The sequence below is a fragment of the Emydura macquarii genome, unplaced genomic scaffold, assembly GCF_026122565.2.
Source record: "Emydura macquarii macquarii isolate MOO-44397 ecotype Brisbane River unplaced genomic scaffold, CSIRO-AGI_Emac_v2 contig_1692, whole genome shotgun sequence".
In the NCBI taxonomy this organism is placed as follows: Eukaryota; Metazoa; Chordata; order Testudines; family Chelidae; genus Emydura; species Emydura macquarii.
In genome coordinates this window covers 1,966,035-1,988,358 of record NW_027131829.1, presented here as the reverse complement: position 1 = coordinate 1,988,358, position 22,324 = coordinate 1,966,035, and the positions used below count along the sequence as shown (strand labels likewise).

At 40.4% G+C, this 22,324-nt stretch overlaps 1 protein-coding gene across 2 annotated transcripts in view; it reads right to left on the bottom strand.

The window, feature by feature from the left end:
• Positions 1–22,324, bottom strand: part of MYO1D (myosin ID) — a 266,476-nt gene that overhangs the window by 122,123 nt on the left and 122,029 nt on the right. For both annotated transcript variants that reach the window (XM_067556265.1, XM_067556264.1), the window contains exons 17-19: positions 7,666–7,889; positions 6,931–7,075; positions 6,145–6,249 (exon numbers count right to left, since the gene is read on the bottom strand). In XM_067556265.1, the coding sequence (XP_067412366.1) occupies positions 6,145–6,249; positions 6,931–7,075; positions 7,666–7,889 (474 nt within the window). The remainder of the gene's footprint in view (positions 1–6,144; positions 6,250–6,930; positions 7,076–7,665; positions 7,890–22,324) is intronic.

Below are 22,324 nucleotides of genomic sequence, written 5' to 3'. Positions count from 1 at the left end.
TTCACTGATGGATTCCACTTTATTATTTAGTGAGGCAAAAGTAGTGACCATCAAGACACTTAAAACGACAACTAAGAAGCTATTTCACATTTCCAGCTGATGGGTTTTTTAGCTAATCTACTGCACTGACTTCTGAAATTTACCTTTCAATTCATAAATTAGGTAACAGTGAAAACTGCTGTTGGTTCCTTTAAATGAACTGACTTTACACAAAACATGTTCGTAGGCATGGTTTATCACCATTATAGAAATATAATGGTGTTAAAAACCATTTTATCCTGCCTAGCACTGCTTTCACATTGAACATTTTCCAATTATTCACACCATACATCCCTACACAACTCAGATGTGGTGACTTTTACTGTGACAAAGAAGCTTAAAGTCCAGTAAAAACGTCCTGCACTTTGGCTCAGCTTCCAGGCTTGTGACCCGGACAGATATGCCTCACATTAATCAACACTTTTGCCACTAGGAAGCAGCATTGCTGCTCCACCTTAAAGCTTGCAATGGATCCGTTTTCTGAAAACAGTTGTAAGCAAAGGGTTTCTCACCACCCTTCAGCTGGTATTGGAAACAGCTGAACAGCTCAGCCATGTCTAATGACGAAAATTTACAAATCCCCGCTAATTCCAACTACAGCTGGATGGGAAACAGCTTTCCAATCCTGGGAAAAGTGGGGAGATTCAGAAAATTTCCACCCCCAAAATCAAATTTTTTCACTTACTGAAAACAAAACAAAAAAAAAGGGGGGGGGGGAAGTGGGTCAACTGAACCATTTCTTTTCTGACCTTTAATTTTTATGTATTTATTTATTTTTACTTTACTTATCTTAAATTTCAAAACAAAGTCATTTCAAACCAAAACCAATTTTGTTTTGAAACTTTTTTCCAACCCCCCCAAAAAAAAGAGTTTTTGAAATTATAGATTTGTCAAAAACCTACCCTTTCCCAACAAACAGGTTCAGTTTCAATGACTTGGTATTTTCCAATGAAAAATGTTTCATCAGAAAAATTCCCAATCAGTTCTAGTTACAATGCTGATACAGCTGACTAGGTGGGAGCCTTAAAGTAGATGCAGGCAAAGCTGTTTTCAGTACAATTATTAAAAGCACGATTGAAACCTGGTTTGCAGAATCTCAGTCACACTTTCTGTAATGGTGCAGGCAGGACAAAAAGCTGAAACGTGATAGACTCTGCAAGCCAAGTTTCAATCATGATTTCAGTAACTGTGCTGATAACGGTTTTGTCTCATCTGTGCTAAAAGTTCTCAGCTTTGGTTCAACTTGCTGCTGTCACTTTCTTTGGCTGTCTACACTGCAGCTGGACGTGTGTTTTCCAGTCAGGATAGTCAGACTCATCCTAGCTATGGCTCAAGCTAGTGCAAAAAAAGCAGTGTGGACACTGCAGCGCCAGCAGAGGTTTGGGGTAGAACTGCTCCCCTAGGTCCAAGCTAGCCCAAGCTGCCGCCAGCTGTCAACATCAGCATTGCTATTTCTAGGACGCTAGCTCAAGCTAAGCTACCCTGAGTCTGTTTACCCAGGCTAGGACGCACACTCCCAGTCGCAGTGTAGATGTATTATTTGGGGCCTCATACAGGAAGAGGAGGGTGGTGAAGCACTGGAATGGGTTACCTAGAGAGGTGGTGGAATCTCCATCTTTAGAGGTTTTTAAGCTGCAGCTTGACAAAGCCCTGGCTGGGATGATATAGCTGAGGTTAGTCCTGCTTTGAGCAGGGGTTGGACTAGATACCTCCTGAGGTCCCTTCCAACTCTATGATTCTAAGACCCGTACTCTTCAACTAGATGATGTCTGACAGATCCTCAAGAATGGGAGCAAGGAAATGAGAGAACATATTCTTAAGACTGTATATAAATTCTGCTGCAGTACAAATCTTCCACTCATGGGTTTCCATTGCTCATGATTTCAAGAATTCTAACACAACATTCCTTAATTGACCATCTGCATGGAGAATGAAGTCTGATCTAAACTCCATAAAATTAAGTCACCAACAATTTAACCTTTCAAAAATGATGAAAATGTTACTGATAAACTATTAAAACTGTGAAGGAGAACCAGAATATGACATTTCTATAATTCCATTCTCCCTTCAGTATTTTCCAATTACCGCTTGGGCTTGCTTTCAAAAGCATAGTTGATAAGATGCAGCTTTCTTCATCACTGAAAGCACTGAAATGACCTTCAGTTTCTGGATGGGAGAAAGGGTGCTGCATTTTGCACTCATTATAAGCAACAGCGGTAGAGTCTTTGGCTACTCTATCTCCCTGCATTCCAAGGACTGCATTCACTATTATTAAAGCGATGAGACACTGATGCAACAAAACTAAACGAAACTGGGAACAGCAATCTTTTAATACTTGTGGCACCAGGAACGTAGGGGTAAAGTCTATAGGGACAAAAGGTCTATTTGTGTTCACTCCTGTGAATTCTTTCCACATATCACAACCAAAAGGAATCTGCCCATTTATAAAAATCTCAAATGTTATCCTATTTGAGTTTTTAAATGGTTCTTTGCCTGCTTGTAATTACTAAATAGAATGAGGTACTAATCTTTGCTATTTTAGAAAATTGATTTCCTCTGTCCTTGGATGTTAGATTGTTGCCAAAAGCTGAATCAGGCGAGAGAGAGAGAGAGAGTGTGTGTGAAAGGCATAAGAAGCATTTAAGAAGCTTAAAAGTTGCATAACAGTAAGGAAAATTAAACTCTGCAAAATGCCCATGGTGTACATACACCCTGCAACAGTTCCTGCCACCTCTAACATTCATTCTGCTTCTATTCAAAACCATTGTCTGAAGTATTCACATTGTGCTTTTATGGTTAAAAAGGTAAGAAAGCAATCTATGTTCAAATCCACTATTTTAGCTGAAAAATCCTAGTAAACGAGTTAGTAATACACTCCTACACTAATCCAGACACATTCTTTCTAAAGCTCCACGAAATTTGAAAAATAGCAATTTTCAATAATAACGGGCTCAGAAATAACACGCTTAGGCCTGGTCTACACTTCAGAGTTAGGTCGACGTAAGGCAGTTTAGGTCGACCTAATTATGTAGGAGTCTCCACTACAACGTTCCTCCCACTGCTAAACCCACCTGCTACATCAACTTAATAAATTCACCACAGGGAGAGGCGTAGTGCTTAAATCAATGTAGTCAGGGCGACGCAGTGTCAGTGTAGACATTGCATTGCTTACGTCTACTTTAGCAGTCTTGAGGAGGTGTCCCACAACGTCCCACCATGACTGCTCTGGTCACCTTTCTGAACTCTGCTGTCCGAGTACACAGGTGCATGCCCCTCCCCTTTTAAAGACGTAGGAATGTTTGAAATTCCATTTCCTGTTTGCTTGGTGTGGAGAGCTAACATAGCAACTGCCCCACTGACCATGCCAGCTCCAGGCCTGCCTTGGAGCACACCAGAGGTGGTGGATCTCCTGGATCGGTGGGGAGAGGAGGCTGTGCAGTCACAGCTCAAATCCAGCTGTAGAAACTCCAGCATATATGGCCAGATCGCACAGGACATGGTGGAGAAGGGCTACGCCAGGGACTCGCAGCAGTGCCGTGTGAAAATCAAGGCTGACGCAGGTGTACCAGAAGGCAAGTAGGCAAACAGTTACTCTGGTGTGGAGCCACAGACATGTTGCTTCTACGAGGATCCTTGACAACGATCCCACCTCCACCGCCAAGCGCCCTGGGGATATTTCGAGGGAGATGGAGTTGAACTAGTTGGGAAGTTGACTCCTGAGCTGCCTCTCTGGATCGTGCTGCCAGCAGGCAATCGAAGATGAGGACTCATTGCCACCAAAGGTGAGCTGCTAACACGGAGAACACCATTGTGAAGACTTGTGGAGCAGTGGTAAGTCTGAATGGGAGAACCTTGTATTGGAAGTGACAGTGACCAACCATGAACCCAAGGAAACGTTTTGGATCACATGCATGTCTATATGAAAACAAGCATCTTGCATGTTGAGAGCTGTAAACCACATGCCTTTTTCTAGGGAAGGGATGATTGCCACCAATGTGACCCTGCTGAACTTTGGCTTGCGAATTTATCAGTTGAGGTGTCTGAGGTCTAGGATTGGTTTCCATTCTCCTTTCTTCTTGATAACCAAGATGTAATTGGAGTAGAACCTTGTGCCCTGTAGATGCGCAGGGAGTGGCTCAACTGCCCCTCTCCCAGGGAGTCCACCTCCAGAATAAGGGTACTGCTGTAGAGTGGCTCCTGGGGTGAAATCAGGGTGGGTGATGTTGTGGAGGCAGTGCCATAACTCAATGGTGTAGCCGCATCGAATAACACTGAGGACCCACTTGTTTGTTGTGACAGAACTCAAGGTTGACAAGAAGAGTTTGAGGTGACCCCAAATGGGATGGTGGCTTCAGGCGTTGGGTTGTGAAGTGGCCAACAGCTCTTTAGTGGTGGTCAGAAATTCTGTTTATGCACCAATAGAGACAGATGCGTGGAGGGTTGTGCCGAAGCGACAGGCGGGCAGACTCTGTGGGTCTTAGTTCACTTCTGTGGGGGTTCATAAGTGCGTTGGTGGTAGAATTGAGAGGTTCTATAACACTGCATGGAAGATGGGCAATAATACTTGCATTTTGGCACTGACCTAAATATACCTAGGGACCGTAATGTACTCTAGACTCCTTTAGCATCTTTTGATTGAAAAGGTGTGATTCACTGAAGGGAAGATCTTCAATCATGTTTTGAACTCCCTTGGGGAAACCTGAGGAGTGCAGCGAGGATTCCCTCCTCATGGTGATTCCAGTGACCAAAGTACACAAGGATGTATCTGTAGCGTAAACCGCAGCGTGCAGTATCGACCTTGTGAGTAATTTGCCTTCTTCTATATCAGCCTGGAATTCAGTGTGATCCTATTTCAGTAGCTTGTCAAGGAAATTGGCATGTGTTCATAATGTAAGAAGTCATATTTGGCCATTAAGTCCAAATTGTTCGAGATCCAGAATTGCAGCCCAGCTGAGGAGAAAACTTTTTGGTCCCTGCTTCCATGGCTTGTGGTTAGGCCCTGACGTGGAGTCCGTAGCACTGGTACCAGTGGAGTTAGCCTGCGTATCCATGGCAGGAGGTGTGCTCCTGGATTGCTCATGGTCGATGTATGGGAGGTCCCACAGCCAGAGTCCACCTGGAGTGCCGCAGCAACCTCCATGAGGTGCTTCTTTAAATGGAGAGCTCTGCCTTCATGTGTATGGGCAGGGAAGGAGAGGCAGACAGTGCACCTGGAAGGAATGTGGGCTTCCCCCAAACAGAAGAAACAACGGTGGTGCTAGTCATTGAGGGAGAACAAGCAAGGGCAGGAAGCAGACCTTGAATCCAGGCCTCTTCTTCATACTCCAGTACCCAAACCCAGAAGCTGGAGTGGGGGAGGGAGAGACTGGAGGAGGAGGAGAACGCCGAAGCAGTGCCTGCTCACAAAAGTTTTTTAATAAAACAAGAAAGTCCTTAGTAGGTGTGAAACTGTAGAAGCAACGTCCCAAGTCCAGAGAAATCACAGAACTTTCAAAAACAAAAAAGTTACCACAGAAGACCATGGAGGGTCCTGCCTATGTGCAAGTGTGGGAGGTTATTGACTGTTTGGTGGGAAACCGCATGAGCAATAACCCCAGTCTGTAACCCCCCAAATTATTTTAGAAACAGTAAACTACTACTTCAGACTTAAAAAATACTGAGTTAAGTAAGAAATAAAATGATTTTCAGCAATATACGTCACCAAGGACAAGAGGACAGCAGGAGCTCCGACTCAGATCACGTGTGTAGTGAGAAGGAAATGGAGATGCGATTGGTCCACCCTGCCCTTTATTGCCTCATGCAAAACCATGAGGCAGTGCTAGGGCACATGTGCAGACCAATGGACACCACTACTGTCAAAAGATCCGGCTTCGGGCACATGGCACATGTGCATTACCCTCAGTGGAATACAATAGGGACCAGCACTCAAAGAAGAAGATTAGATGACAGAGCTGGTCTGAATTCAAATCTTTTCTCCTCATCCTTAGCATCAGAAAACTTCACTTCAGCCACAAGAAAAAGAGTCTGTGGCATTTCCATTCCCAGCCCAGCTTTTGACTTTTTGTAGACTTCTCTCCTCCTTTCTCAACAACTCATTCTGTTTACCTTGCGGACGTGACATGAGAAGAGCACATTCATGTATTTGTCCTTCCTCTTCAACTCATTGGCAACATTGATGAAAGAGCCTGTGTTCTGAGTGTTATCTGGTTTCTGGAAGAGCAAACAAAGACAGGCACATAATTTTTCTTAATTACTAAACAGAGCAATCAGGCTTTGTCAAGCGGGGCCTGACGGAATTGCAAGCTCACCAAGAAGTCTGTAATACACTCCCTTATCAGGAGACTACATCAGTCATTTCCTTGCAGTATAGAAACACAGCATCTTGAGTTTTACAGGCTTTTCTAAAGGACCTTTTAGAAAAAAAGTGCTTAAGGGGAAAAAGAAGGATGTAATAAGCTTTAGCTACTTTTGAGGAAGACACATTAGAAGATTTCCACTGTGTTCTCAGAGGCAGACAGTTTAATATTTTTCTCTGCCTAGTCCTTTTCAAACTTTCACTCTAACTACTGCAATTTTATTCTCATGTTGTATCTTTAGCCACTTGAAGAGTCAACTGGTGGTATTAATTGGTATCTTGATTAATAATGCTTCCAAGAATAATTTGAATAAGGTTTGGTATTTACAAAATTGTAGCTCTTAACATAGTAAAAGTTGGAAGCTTTTTGAAATGATTTACAGACTACTCAGTGGAGGAGTTCAAATGCATTTATTTTTTAGAACATGCACAGTTTTCAGACTCCTCCCTCCTGATTCCCTTAGGCCCAACCATGGAAGCTGTCCCCTGTTTACCTGCACCAATTGAAGAGGGAACATTTCTATCACGGCACTTACCGATGCAATATAGTTACCCTCCCAGGCTCTTTGTAGTCCCATATCTGCTCTGTGACCCTTCAGCAATTCCACAGCAGCAACCTTAGCCCTGAGCTGAGGCAGATCTTCTGGTGGGATGCTCTTGATGAGCACATTTGCTCTCCACCTGAAAAAAGAAAATCTAATCAACTTCAAAGTTGATCTGCGCCCCATACTAAGACCCACCTTCCACCATCAGCTTAACAAGGAGACAAATCTGGAACCTTACCTGACTTACACTGGGAGGATCAGGGAGCTGCCATTAATCAAGTCAAGTAATTTGTCAAGCAACATGCTGAAAGTGACTTTGTAAGAGATGGCACACACAGTTCCATGTTTGTTGTCTCCAGTTCCCCAGTAAAATCGTTTTCTACCTGCTAGTCCTGTAACCGTGTCCTGGCATCCAAGAACCATGCTGGGCTGTTAGCACATTACCATTAATAAAGAATCTGCAAGCCAAATTCTTAGCTCAGCTATCCCATTTTCCTTTAATGACAGAATTGACCCAGCAATTGGAACTCAGTTAACTGTTGATATGAAAACAGGACTAAAGCCTACTTCACTCTTACTGTTTGTATTATAGTAACACTCCAAAGCTTTAACTAAAATTGGGACCTGGTTGTAAAACTCTTCAGGGCTGGGCTTGTCTAGCACAATCTAAACGGACAAGCCAAACAAAGATAGAAAGGGAAACAGAGGTGGGGGTTTTTCCTGTACCTGCGATAAATTGCCTGCAGTGATTCTTCTAATCGGTGCAGCACTTTCGGAGGGTTGGGCCACTTCACGTGCTTTCCATAATCCTTCATGGACTTCACGTTGTGGAAGCGCCGGGTGACCTCACGGATGTAGGACTTCACTTTGTAGCGGCGATAGTACTTGATTATTGTGAGGGCAGCCCGTGTCCTCTTATAGCGAAGGCGGGCTAGTGTGCCCCTCCAGACCTAGAGAGGAGGAAGAGTTGAGATTTTTAATAGAAAGCCATTAAATCACTTACCTTCATGTTCTGTTCTGATCCAAATTCTGTGGCTTTTTGCATGGAAGAAAAAAAATGCAGTGATGCAGTTTTTTTTTTGGGGCGGGGGGGGGGGGCGGGAGGGAGGATTCGCTTTTCTGTAAAGTTTTAATTCAGTCAAAACCCCCATTATACAGAGGTTAATCCCAGAGCTGATTCCATTCTTAAAATTTTGCTCCCTAAATACATAAAGTTGATTAAAAGTCCATGTCAACTAGAAAAGTCCCTCACCAAAGGCTCTTAAGCAAAGTAAGCTGCCAAGGAATAAGAGGGAAGGTCCTCTCCTGCATCAGTAACTGGTTAAAGACAGGAAACAAAGGGTAGGAATAAATGGTTAGCTTTCAGAATGGAGAGAGGTAAATAATGCTGTCCCCCAGGGGTCTGTACTAGGACCAGTACTGTTCAACATATTCATAAACGATGTGGAAAACGGGATAAACAGTGAGGTGGCAATATTTGTAGATGATACAAAAGTACAAAGCAGAAAGTGAAGAGTTACAAAGGATCTCACAAAACTGAGTGACGGGCAACAAAATGGCAAATGAAATTCAATACTGCAAAATGCAAAGTAATGAATACTGAAAAACAACCCCAACTACATACACAAAATGATGGAATCTAAATTAGCAGTTATCACTGAAGAAAGACATCTTGGAATCATTGTGGATAGTTCTCTGAAAACATCCACCCAACATTGCAGTCAACATTGACTGCAGTGGCAGTCAAAAAAGCTAGCACAATGTTAGGAACCATTATGAAAAAGGTAAGACCGAAAGTATCACAATGCCTCTTTATATCCATGGTATGCCTACATCTTGAATTCTGTATTCAGTTCTGGTTGCCCCATCTCAAAAAAGATATATAAGAATTGGAAAAAGTACAGAGAAGGGTTAAAAAAAAAGATTAAGGATATGGAATAGCTTCCATATGAGGATAGATTAAAAAGACTGGGACTGTTCAGCTGGGAAAAGATGACGAAGAAAGGATATGACAAAGGTCTATAAAATCATGAATGGTGAAGAGAAACTGAAGAAAATATTATTTACCCCTTCACATAACATACAAATCAGGGGTCACCCAATGAAATAATAGGCAGTACGTTTAAAACAAACATAAGGAAGTACTCCTTCACACAACACACAAGTCAACCTGTGGAACTCATTGCCGGGAATGTTGTGAAGGCCAAAAGTATAACTGGGTTAAAAAAGAATTAGACAGCTATTGATGGACCTATCCTCAATTAACCTATTAGCCATGATGGTCAGGGATGAAACTCCATACTCTGGGTGCCCCTAAGCCTTGAACTGCCAAATGCTAGCACTGGATGACAGGGTATGGATCACTCAATGATTGCCCTGTTCTTTTCATTCCTTCTGAAGCATCTGGCACCAGCCACTTTTGAAATACAAGATACTGGGCTAGATGGACCATTGGCGTGACCCAGTATGGTCATTCTTATGTCCAGGAAACCTCTCAGCCAGCTCTTTTAAAAAACTCTGATTCCTGGAGTTGGTTCTATTTCTATCAATGTAATCCAAAGCAAAATCTTAACTCCTCTGCTTGAAAACATGGGGGTACTAGCACGTCTCAAAGAAAAGGTTGCCAGAATTTTAACATTGCAGAACCCTCATCTCAGTTGCAGAAACAGCTAAGCCATTTTGGCTGAAACTTTTAAAAAAAACAATTCAATCTCAGACATCTGGCATGAAAAATTTCAACCCAACCTGTTAAAGTATGTCAATGTTATAAACAACTGAAAATGGGATCTCATAACGAGAAGTATCAGGCAACATTAATAGGCAGTGCTACTAACCTCATCTATAATTAACCTCCAAATGATTGTCTTCTGTTTTCTCCTCTTTTTAGAATGTAAACTCATGGGGACCCTTTGACTTTTTATGTCTGTCTTATACTATGGTGAGCACATAGTTAACACTTAAAATAAGAGACTACCAGATAGCCAGCGGAGAGCAATAGCATTAAGTCATTACTGACCCAGACTGGATCTGAACTGGTGGCCTAGAGATGGAAGGCTCTATATCAGGGGTTCTCAGACTTTATTTGCTGAGACCCCCCCCTTTGAAAATGTTTTAAGCTGTGATGACCCTGCTATGCCATGCCATCCTTACTAGCCATGCGTGGGGGCTGACAGCTCATGACCCCTCCCTAATAACCTTATGACCCCCCCCCGTTTGAGAACCCCTGCTCTATATCATTAGCAGTCTTTTGATCCATACAGTGCCTCATTCACACACACACACACACACACACACACACACACACAAAATATACAAGAGAAAAATAAATTTTAATATCTAACCAATCATTAATATGAGGTAAAGCAGTTCGACAGAAAGGGAAAATAAACCTTAAGGGACCATCTTGAAATATACTAATATTTTCCAAGGCTGTCTCCACTATTTGTTCTATGCATCCTAACAATAAGTACAATCGCACCCTTGAAAATGAATTTATAAACAATACCATAGTCAGATTAAAAACAACCATTAATCTAATTTTAAGAAATGTTCTTAACTCCTACAACATAATAAAATTACTGCTGATAATCTACAGACACACACAGTAGCAGAACAAAAACAAATAGTTTTAAGGTACAGCATGACACCGTTTATTAGACTTCCAGTTAAGTGCAGCTTGCTCACGTCCCAAGAGTGTACATGCAGTCTCTGTAAAATCTTTGTAAATACGGTGGTATTGGAGAAAAGTCCTAGTGAAGCACCACTTGTCACCGGCTTCTTTTCCAGATGCCATATCATGTACTCCTTACTCTTAGGATGCAAGTGGAAATCTTTAATGGATCTCCAAGGCTATATACCACACAAAATAGGGAAACTCCCAGGCTTGTCAAACTTAAAACAAGGGCCCAGGGTTGCAATTCAGATTGCCTCAGAGAATACAGAATAAACAGATTAGTCAAACAGATGCATTTTGGCAGCATGCCTTCAAGATGGACCTTATTGTAAATAAACTCCTTTATGCAGTACAGAGATGATTGGAGTGCAGATTGATGTATACTGTGTATAAGAACCAAACCTGGAAATAAAAAGAGGATAATAAAGAAAAAGTCATGCTGACTAGATAACAAAATCTAGACAACAAAAGGCTTAGTTACAAAAAGCTGAATGTGAAGATAGAGAATCATCTCTCTTTGGGATTTCATCACTCCAAATGATGGCATCTATAGGTCGACGGAAAGAGTAAAAACCAAGCACTGTCCCCTCCAATCACTCTCTGGAGCTCACAAGCCAAGTTACAGGATGTCTGGTTTAAAAAAGTCGACAACGTATGAGTAAAGTATGCCATTTATAAGTGCCCTTTCAATTTTTATTGTAAAATATTTATACAAGATATATGTAACCTGTATTAACAAAGCAAATGCTATTAGACAAATTTTCTCAGCTATTTTATGACTAGATAGAGCCTTGTCAAATTCAAGACAGACCCATAGTTAACCCCCAATTGCTTGGAATAGTAAGATCAGAGTTAGGGGGTGAAATCCTGGCCCTTTTGAAGCCAATGCAAAACCTGCCATTGACTTCAGCAGGACCAGGAGATCACCCCAGATGTCTGAGTCAGATTGGAGAGCTGCTTGAAGACCATTACTTCTATGATTCCACATCAGACTGAGAAATAGTATAAAATTTGATAAAATTGGTAGATAGATGGAAATCTATGGACCTTTATAACTAAAGATTATGAATTTAATTTGCATTTTCCTTCCTCTCATAAAGACGAGTGGCAGAAAGCCTATTGCTCGAGACAGACATTTAAATCTAAACTGAACAAAGCACTAATAAATGTATAACAGGGCACAATCTTGTGCTGGCCAAAGAAGGAACTAGACAACTTAATACTGAAACTTTACGTGTATCTTTTGCAAAGAATAAATGAGAATTAGAGCTATAAAAATATAAGCTAAAGAAAAATTGTGTATCAACTTTCTAGCTTCCTGTGCAACAGGGAGGAAGTAGAAATTAAGAACAAAGAACTCACCTATAAAGCTTTCCAAATATTATAAAAGGACACCAAAAACTTATCAATGTGTGCAGGGAACACTACTGTGCACGCTACAGAGGGATTTTACAATGCTGTTTGTTTAGGCTACAAAGGGATTTTACACAACTAAATTACTTGTATTCTTGTTAGTATTTCTCATTTTTATATTAAATTTTTAAAATTAGATTGGTCTGATTTTAGCTTCTCAGCCTCGATATTATGGATGAGTTAGAAAAGAATCTTATTTGCTGTATTTATATTTTTAATCTGTTAGAGCCATGGGATGTCAAGAAAAAATGTAACGGATTGCCCTTGATGTTACATGGAAGCTGCATCATTGTAGAGGTTGGCTTTACAAAATGTAAGCCAACATTATCAAGCAATTATTACTGCAAGCAGTATCACAAAATGGCTACAAATATCAGCCTTCCTAATCTAATTACCCAGATGAGGCACATCCCTGGGCTATGTTCACAGCCAACTATCAATGAAGAGCATGTCTCTGAGTCAAGCTGTCCAGACTACAAGAATTCATCCCTACTAAAGACCTTTTAATTGACAAAACTGTAGCTTCTCTGCTGCACCATAAGCCAGGGCAAAAGTAAGATTGTAGGAAAAGGCTTCTGTCAGTAAGTAGAACCGCATTTTTGCATGAATATACCTTTGATTAGTTTTAGTTAACACTATTTTTGGAGAGCAGTGGGGTTCCATTTTTACGTTGGCTTGAGAGGAGTCTGTCACACTGATGTCAGAGCTCCAACGGCCAGCAAATTGCCGGGCAATTGAGCAGCAGAAGTAATATCAGTCTACTGTGTAAAAATGGGGCAACTAACCCTACACCGTACAGAGATTAGGCTATGACAGCTGCGGACAAATATTTCTTGTTCAGCAGCCAGTTTATGCACCCTCAGCACTAGGTGGTAGTATAGATTGTGATGTGTTACATGTCTGCAAGTCACTTGGGGTGAATTCACTTATGAAACAAATCAGCTGGGAGAAACTGTTTAATGAGAAAAATGTGAATGATAATTGAGGACTGTTTAAACACTTTACTAGATGCCCAAAAAGTCACAATCCCACAATCAAGGAATAAGGCTGTATTGGTTAAAAACCAACTCAGTTTAGAGAGGAAGTGAAAGTGCTATAAAAAATTTAAAAATAATATATAATAAATGAAAGGAAGGGAAAGATGATAATAATGAATATAAATTAGAAGCTAATAATTACAGAAAATTGCTTCCCTTATCAAAGGGACATAAGAAGAAATATACAGTCAGCAAAGTTAAGGACAATAAGGAGCAATTTAAGTATGTTAGGAACAAAAAGACTCCTAATACTAGTATTGGTCCATTACTAGACGCAATGGCAGAATTATCAATAATAATAATGCAGAAAAGGCAGACATGTTCAATAAATATTTCTGTTCTGTAGTTGGGAAAAACAAATGATATGGTCATGTGATGAAGAAATACTTTGCATTCCAACAGTAAATCAGGAGGATGTTAAACAGCAGCTACTAAAGCCAGACATTTTTAAATCAACCGGTCCAGGTAACTTGCACCCAAGAGTTTTAAAAAAGCTGGTTGAGGAGCTTGCTGAACCATTAATGTTGATTTTCAGTAAGTCTTGGATCACTGGGGAAACTCCAGGAGACTGGAAGACAGTTAATGTGACTATATTTAAAAAGGGTAAACGGGATGACCTAGGTAATTATAGGCTTGTCAATCTGACATCGATCTCAGGTAAGATAATGTAAGGGCTGATATGAGATTCAATGAATAAAGAATTAAAGGAGAATACTATAATTAATATCAATCAACATGAGTTCATGGAAAATAGATCTTGTCAGAGTAACCTGATTTTTTTTTTTTTATTAGATTACAAGTTTAGTTGATAAAAGTAATAGTGCTGACATAATATACTTTGACTTGGTACAGCATAACATTTTGATTAAAAAAATAGAATATAAAATTAACATGGCACACATTAGATGGATTAAAAGCTGGCTAACAGATAGGTCTCAAAATGTAATCATAAATGGGGAATCATCATTGATTGGGTATGTTTCTAGAGGAATCCCACAGGGATCCATTTTTGGTCCCATGTTCGTTATTTAACATGTAAAAGGTACATGATCACAATGGTCCTTTCTGGTCTTGGAATCTGTCTGTTTAGGGTACAGTGGCTGTGACATGGGAAATGAGTCATTTTCCCCTTTATGAGTGTGTGGCAGGAGTCCTCTCAAATTGTATTGATTCAAACAATTGTTTCTTACTCAGGTACATTCAGCACTAAATCTAAGAATACATCAAGGTCAGTTTGTACAGACAATTGTGCTGTGCACAAAAGCGATAATCTAATATGTACGATATTCCACATTCATATTCCAATTGTATGCTGCCATCATAATCAAGTGAAAAAAATGCTATTCAAAAGCCACAAAGGCTGCTGTAATTCACTCTTTATGCTTTAGAAAGGATTCAATAATCAACTTCTTTCTCAAACTGCTATAATTTATTGAGCAGCTTTTATCTTGTACAGGATCCAAGCTTCTGCTAGATCAAGCCGGCATTTTCAACACCTGAGTCGGGCACAATTTGTGGATGTAGAACATATACATCTGAAAATCAAGATATGTGCTACAGTTCCTACTAGCAGCCGTTATAAAGTATTCCCCTGGCAACATGTTTGATGATGCTGAAATAGTTATCACCTTCTGGTTTTCCCTTCTCAAAGCAAATATTTTTAGGTAAATGTAATTACACTTTTTGATTTTTTTTAATTAAAGAGCTTGTCCAAGAGCCATAAGAACTTGTACAGAAATTAAAATGTACAATCCATACAAAACTACAAGAACCTTACGTACTGTATCTTCTGAACAGTGTATAAAATATAGCATAATTCACGTTTTACTTTAACGCACAATCTACATCCTATTTCTTTGTAAAATGTGTGTTAAAATGCATGCTCATAGGTGTGGTGGTCTTCTCAATCATAGCAAGCGAGTTAACAAAAGGTGTGTTCAGGCACGCCTTCAAAGTTTGAACTGAAATTCAGCAAATCTTTATCAAAATTCACACAACTAAAACAAACCTAATCCAGATTAAGCCCACCTTCACAACCATAAAAACCAAAATTAAATATCCTGTTCTAGAGGCTCCAGCCTTCCCATACCTCTAATTCCCCCCCCCCCCCCCCCAAAAAAAAAAAAAACACCCAAGAAAATAGATAAGCCTTGCAGAGTGCCTGGAAGATCATAAATTTGGGCTATTTTGGCTGTAGGGTAGCAACAGCATCTCAGTCTTGAATCTTTCATAGATCTGGATTTGGCAAAACACTATATAATTTCAGCCAATATAAAACGACTCATTAAACCCAGGAGATGATGCTATCCAAACACACAAACAAGCACAAAGTGTATTTTAAATTTAAAAAACAAACCAAGCCTTTGTAAATTAAATACCAGTGTCTTGCTGCTGAGTGGTGCTGAAGGTACATGAATCTTGGAGAAACAGTTCATGCTTGTTATAGCCTGACACACTCCCTCCCACAAGACCTCCCTCACATTTGCCTGAACTGTTTCATGATCAATATTTCATGCTGCCCTCGTATAAGTGCCCGCAAGGCATCCAAACTGAGAAGAATAAAAAAACACCCCATAAATGTGAACCTTGCAGCACAGATTCTGAAAGGTCTCAAAACGGGAGATGTTATTAAACATTTAAGTCAAAATTGCAGCACAGAAGTCGCAGGCAGGGCTGTATCTAAAATGCCTTTGAATACCATGTGTTAAAGAATAAATGCTCAGACCTGAAGCTGGGTTTTAATTATGTGATTTCCATTGTGCTCCAAAGACGTCATCTTCTTGAAGACAAGGGATAGGGTGGAATGGACAATACTCAGCCCTCTGGCCACTTGCATGCACAATTTGTGACAAATTTCTGCAATTTCAAATATAGAATCAAAGCAGGTAAAATATGGTATTAAAAGTTTTATATATGTATTTCAATGTCCACAATTCTAATGACTCATCTCCATTACAGGGGGAGGACTTATAAACAACAAGTGGAAAAATCACCTGATTTACACATGTGCCAACTTCCACTGCCTCACATCAAGAAGTGGGCATTGTACATTCTATATTTCTACTAAAAAGAAAGGATTTCACTAGAGAAAGAACTGTGAATGGAAGGGTCACACGCAGAAGATTAATTTGGTTATATTCTGATATTGCATCGTATGATAAATCTGTTCCCTCTTACAAGTATTGAATAAATCATTTCGTTTGGTTACATGTACAGTATGCATCATGCTTTGTATGAAATATGGAATTGAGAGCATTAAAATCCATGGCAACATGAATGTTCCGCTTCTCAGCAAATATACCTAGCAAAAAGCCAAGGTTTTAATAAATGGCATATCTTCAAGGTTCAAACTGTACCTTCACTGTAATATATAATCAAAAGAGGTCTTTCCATTACACCCCAAGGAGTTTACTACATGCTGGTACTCTTAAGATTACCCTGTAAATGGGGACACTACTGTGAAAAACAGTCCCGCCTATTATTGCTTCTCGCACTGTTTCTGCAGAATGTTCAGTTCCTACTAGTCAGGAAAGACAAACCCCAGAAGAAGAGAGCATACACAGGTCTCCTACATTAAGTAACAAGAGCCATTTTCAATCTTCAAAACATGTCTATTAACAATTTCCCTCCCAGCTCTAGTTTTATAGAGCTGGGCGGAAAGTTATTTTCCCATCCTGCCAATTTCCACAATTTCCACAATAGCAAGAAATTCCCAAATCAAGATAAAAGTCAAAATTTTGAAAATTTTATGAACCAAAAATCCAAAAAAAGATTCATGTCAGTCAAAATGTTTGGTTTCAATTTTGACCATTTGTATTGATTTATTTACTATAATTACCTTAATTTCAAAACAAAAAGTCATTTCAGATTGAAAACTGGAATTGTTAGTTAAGAACATCAACAATTTTCACGTTTAAAAATTTGTCAAAACCGACCCTTTCCCACAAAAAGTTTAGTTTTAATAAATCTGCATTTTCCAACAAAAAATGTTGACAAAAAGTTCCCGAACACCTGTAGTTCAAATCGTCACATCTACCGAATATTATTCAGCAAGCAGCTGTAAGAAGGTTTGTCTTCACTAGGTAATGTGAATGGAATTAATCAATACTGTAAGCAGTTGAGTTAGCTGAATATGATTATCAATAATCATGTTTATTACAGTAGGATCTAAGATCCAACCAAGAATGGGACTCCATTGTGCTAAGTATTGTACAAACACATAGTGGTCCTGCCACAAAAAACGTACAATCTAAACAGAAAGACAGGATGGGGGAAGGGGTGTAACACAAGCAAAGTGAACAATGTTGGCAACAAAAGTCATGTTCATTCTTAAAGTTAGGAGGGGGATCAGCTAAATGGAAAGAAAAGGCAAGGGAGTGAGGGAAATAGGGCAGGGAAGAAGAAGGTAAGAGGGGCAGGTGTGGAGTGATGCTGAGTGAAGAAACTGGGAAACACTAGGGGGGAGAGAGTTGGAGCAAACAGCTCAGGTCAGAGAAAATCCAGTGGTCCTTACTTGGGCTACTTCTGCTCGTACCGGCTGGAGTCTCTGGCTGGCTCTTCTCTACAGTTTTCCCTCAAGGACACGTGGAAGGAGCAAGGTTTGTCGATGTAGCTGTATCTACCAGCAAACCCTCCTAATGTAAATGCAGCTTATACTGGCAATAAAATGCTTTTGCTGGCATAGCTTGTGCTGGTTCCCTGAGCAAAATAAGCTCTACATGCAAAAGGACTTATGCCAGTATATCTGCATCTGCACTTGGGCTTTTGACAGTGAACAAATGTCAAAAAAAGTCACACTCCTAACCAATACTATTATATGCGCAAAAGTTTCTAGGGTAAACCTAGCTTTAAGTGCCTAAGTCACTTAGGCACTTTTGAAAATGTTACCAATGACAAAGGTCAGCATTGTCAGATAGTTGTGGTTATACCCTGGCCCCAGCAACACTTAATCCTGGTTCACTGGCCATGCAAAACATTATTTGCCCTCGTTTACACTGACCAGCAGTGGACAGCAGAGCCTCCCCACCCCCCCTGGAAAATTTTGAATTTTTGGCAAAATATTTTTTGAAAACCATGTTGTTTTGATCTGGAAATACTGCCACAGTGTAGTTTGGGTGTTTTGTGCTCTATTCTCCTCTATAGGCTAGAAGCCCTGGTCAGAATGTGTCTCCCATGATGCGCCATGGTCTCTGCTCTTGGAGAGGGTAGAGCAACATGATAAATGTAGTCCAGCTGGGAAGCCCAGCCCATGAAGGAAAATTGGGACATGAAACAAACAAACTACAACCCCCATAGGGAATGGTAGCAACATACCTAAATCAAGTATTTTGGTCTTTGGCCATTTTAAAAAAAAAAAAATTTTTTTAATGAAAAAATTGAAATTTTCTGCAAAAGTCAGACTATTCACAAACATTTTTGTTTAGGTGTAAACCCAATTTTCCATCCTTAATTTTGTTGAAACATAAGACCTACTACTACAAGACAAGCCTGTGGGTGGAATGGATGGAAGAGGTAGGGGAGAATCAATCATGCTGCCCCAGTTGTACTGCCTATCTGGAGAGGTATGGTTGGGATTTTAGTGTTCAGATACCCCTTTGACTATCTTACCATGTGGGCTTCCTATGTCCAAGAACCAAATGACTAATTACTTTCCTTTTGTCTCATCAGGAATTCCTTTTAAGGAATCCTTGACACACGTGTAGTGTCACCCATGGAATAACCTGTGTAAAACTAGAAAACCTAGAAGACACAGGTTGAATGGATGAATGACAAATCTGTTTCTTGACAACTTAGAAATCAGTGCCTGGATTTTATCATGCCATTTCTGCATTAGGAAAATAATGTCCCTGTTATCTCAAGTCCTACCTGGATAGTCATTTAAGAGGGGACCAGGAAGCTCTATGTTTATCACAAATTCATAGCCTGAAGCATGGAGAGTGCTCCCTGGATACCCTCTGCTAATGCTCTGAGGAGTGCATTCTCTGAAAATGGGTGCGGACAAGTACCCCAACTCCTCACTCAAGCTATTATCACTACTGATACCATGTAAAGTCTGGAAGGGGAGGATTGACCAAAGGGTGATAGTTTATATTGCTCAAGGCAGTCTCCTTAAGCTAATCAGAAGTAGTTGCCAGTGACTTGGCCTTACTGATATATAGCAATAAGCATTTGCCAGGTCCCCAACACTGGGCCTCCTGGAGAGACTGCAGCAACAGCAGAAACTAGAGCCTCCATCCTGAATTCAATCATTTTTATCAGCCTGTTCAGCCTCTTGAGAACACCTTTCTGATCATGAAGAATATAGAGTTGAGCTCTGAACACTCATCTTAAAGGATGAGTTCTTATTACTTCTAGTAGCTCTTGGAGAGGAGTTTTTCTTTTGGACTGTGTGATGTTTCTTATCTCTCTAGGTTGCTCTTGTGGACTCATAGTCTTCTTGGAACTCAGTGCAGCGAGAGCATTCCGGCTTGTCTGGGTTCTCAGCTACCACTTTCCCCCAAACAGGATTCCACCTGAGAATTCTCAGGCACAAAAAGTTCACTTTGATTAATATCCACCATCCAGAGTTTAAACCAGAGAAGATGCTAGGTCACTGAATTAGTTGCCATGAGTCTTTCTACAAGCTTCCTGGGTCTGTCTTACACCATAGAAATTTACAAAACTAGTCCCACTAGGTCAGTTGAAATGGCAGCTCCTGGAATTTTTACCACCATGTTGATTAAGCCCGATTTTCAAGTTAAGTTTGTCTTTGGCCACACGTCAATTAAACTACACCAATTCATCTATACCAGTTGTCTACAATGAGTAATTCTAATCATTACACAAAGCTTGAAGGGGTTTTGAGATGTAATAGATAAGTGATAGTTTTGAAATGAAAAACTCAAGGCACCAAGGAAGACTGCTATCTTCAGTGAAGACAATAGAGATGAACAGGTGTAACTGAGGACAGTATTTAGCACTCAGAATCTATTTCTGATCCAACATAAATCATAAAGAGCCTAGTTTAGTTGTTGGACACCAGGTTGAGATCACTGAGCGAGGCCTTCCAAAAATCTATTTTAAAAAGTGAGCAAATGCAAGAAGGTATCTGAGGGCTTGATGACAAGCCCTCAGCATAGAGGAAATGTGCTCTCCAGGGTTGTGAACTCTAAAGTGCACCAACGTGTTGCGCATTATTTGATATGTGCAGACCCAGCTGGTGCGCTTTAATGTAGTGCTGTTTGAAACAGTGTGTTGAAGTGTGCGAGGGAGCCGTTCATGGAGGACTGTGTGTAAGTGCTGCTGGACAGATGGCATGCAGAGGATCCCAATCCTGCATTATTGAGCACACTGTGGTGAAGCCGCAAGTTACTCCAGCCCACCAGCAAAACGAGGCCTGGTAAGGTAGCTGAGGACCTCATTAGCATGATGAGGATCGTTCTTGAGCCCATGTCTCCTTAGATAATCCCATTCTCTGCCAACTTTCCATTACATTTAACTCTGCCCTTGAGAGGAAACAGATACAGAGGGGCTTGAGACTAGCTGCTTTCTCTATGCCAAGGATACTCCTTGTGCTTAACCTTACTTGACCCCACACACAGGAACTGCATGAACTTGCACTGAAGCACGATCACCCTGCATCTCCTGCTCCTCATTGCCTAAGGACTCACGGGATCAAGGCCTAGACATATGCTGTAAATCTGTGCATAATTATGTACATATATCCATCTCTACCCAATCCTCATGAACACACATTCTCTCTCATAAAACGGTAATTGTGTTGAGACTGTTGATGGTAAACCCGTTACATCACCTTTTATTTGGGTCACTGAGCAGAAGCCCTTGTCAGATTACCACTGCCGATTCATAATCTGACATGAAAATGCCTTCTTTGTCAGAATAAAAGCTTCCCTGTGTGGTTAATGTTTCCTAGCACGCTTTGCTTTAAGGACTCATGGGGACTGAGAAGAAAGGGAAGGTGAAACATTAAATTATGACAAGTCAGCCATGGTTCTCTTTCCTACTCTTCCCCACTGAGCACAGGGAATGTTGCTATGGTAACAACAGCTGCAGGGTTGTGAGTGACAGATCTCCGGAGAGGACTGTCTGGGAACTAGAATGCCTCAAGTGAAAACAAATGCTGCCAGTGCAAGCTGTTAGAATATACAAAGGCAAGGATAATTTGAAGGCTGAAGTTCTGTGCATTAGGAGCAAGTGTTAACACACACCTCTGCTTCCAAGGTATGCAACAGGAAATTCTTTCCCAAGATACTGGGGCTTCCTTTAGGTTAAGTGTAGGTGTCTTGGACCTGGGATCATTTCATTATAGCAATGGCTGTCATATTGATGTACCAAATTTACTGCCTTGATAATCACACATCACCAGGGCAATTAACCAAGAGCTGCTTTCAAGTGCATAAATCACCAGCCTCCCAGCTTGGGAGTGGGGAAGAGGAGAGAGATCTGCATTTAAGAGGAAAAATAAAAATGAAGACAACATAGATAGAGAGCACAAGTGTACAAGATGTCAGGAATGAAATAGGATGTGGGATGAGCAAAGAGTGAATTCAAGGAAGAAAGCAGATTTAGGGTTATGATAATTTATCATCTTGGCTTTATCCCAGCCTTGCTCAATTTTATTTGCCCATTCTTTTTTCTTTTTTTTTTTAAATGGGCAAGTAACAATTCTTTCCCATCACATCAAAGACAGCGTAAGTAGGTTTTGTGCCTGGACTGGATACATTTTCTGGGCAATTTTGCAATACTACCTTAAGCATAAGTATTTTAAAGAACTGACTGGAAAGAATAGCTGCTGGGTTATAATGTAAGGTTAATCCCTGCATCCCCAGGAAAGATTTACTGAAGTGATAACTATGTGAAGGTATAATACTCTGATACACTTACACAGAAGTAGTGCACTAACCTGTATTGAAATTTGATTATTATGCGTTTTCATTAAAAACTAGAATGATTTAAAATTAACACGGCACACATTAAATGAAATAAAAGCTGGCTAACCGATAGATCTCAAAATTTAATTGTAAATGGGGAATCATTGAAGAGGTGTGTGTTTTTAGTGGGATCCCACAAGGATGGGTTCTTGGTCCTATACCATTTAACATTTTTATCAATGACCTGGAAGGAGAGAGAAGCTCACTGATAAAGTTTGCAGACAACACAAAAAATGGAGAAGAGATAAATTATAAAAAAGGAACAGGTCACTGACACAGAATGATCTGGATTGCTCGGTAAATTGGGTACAAGCAAACAATATGCATTTTAA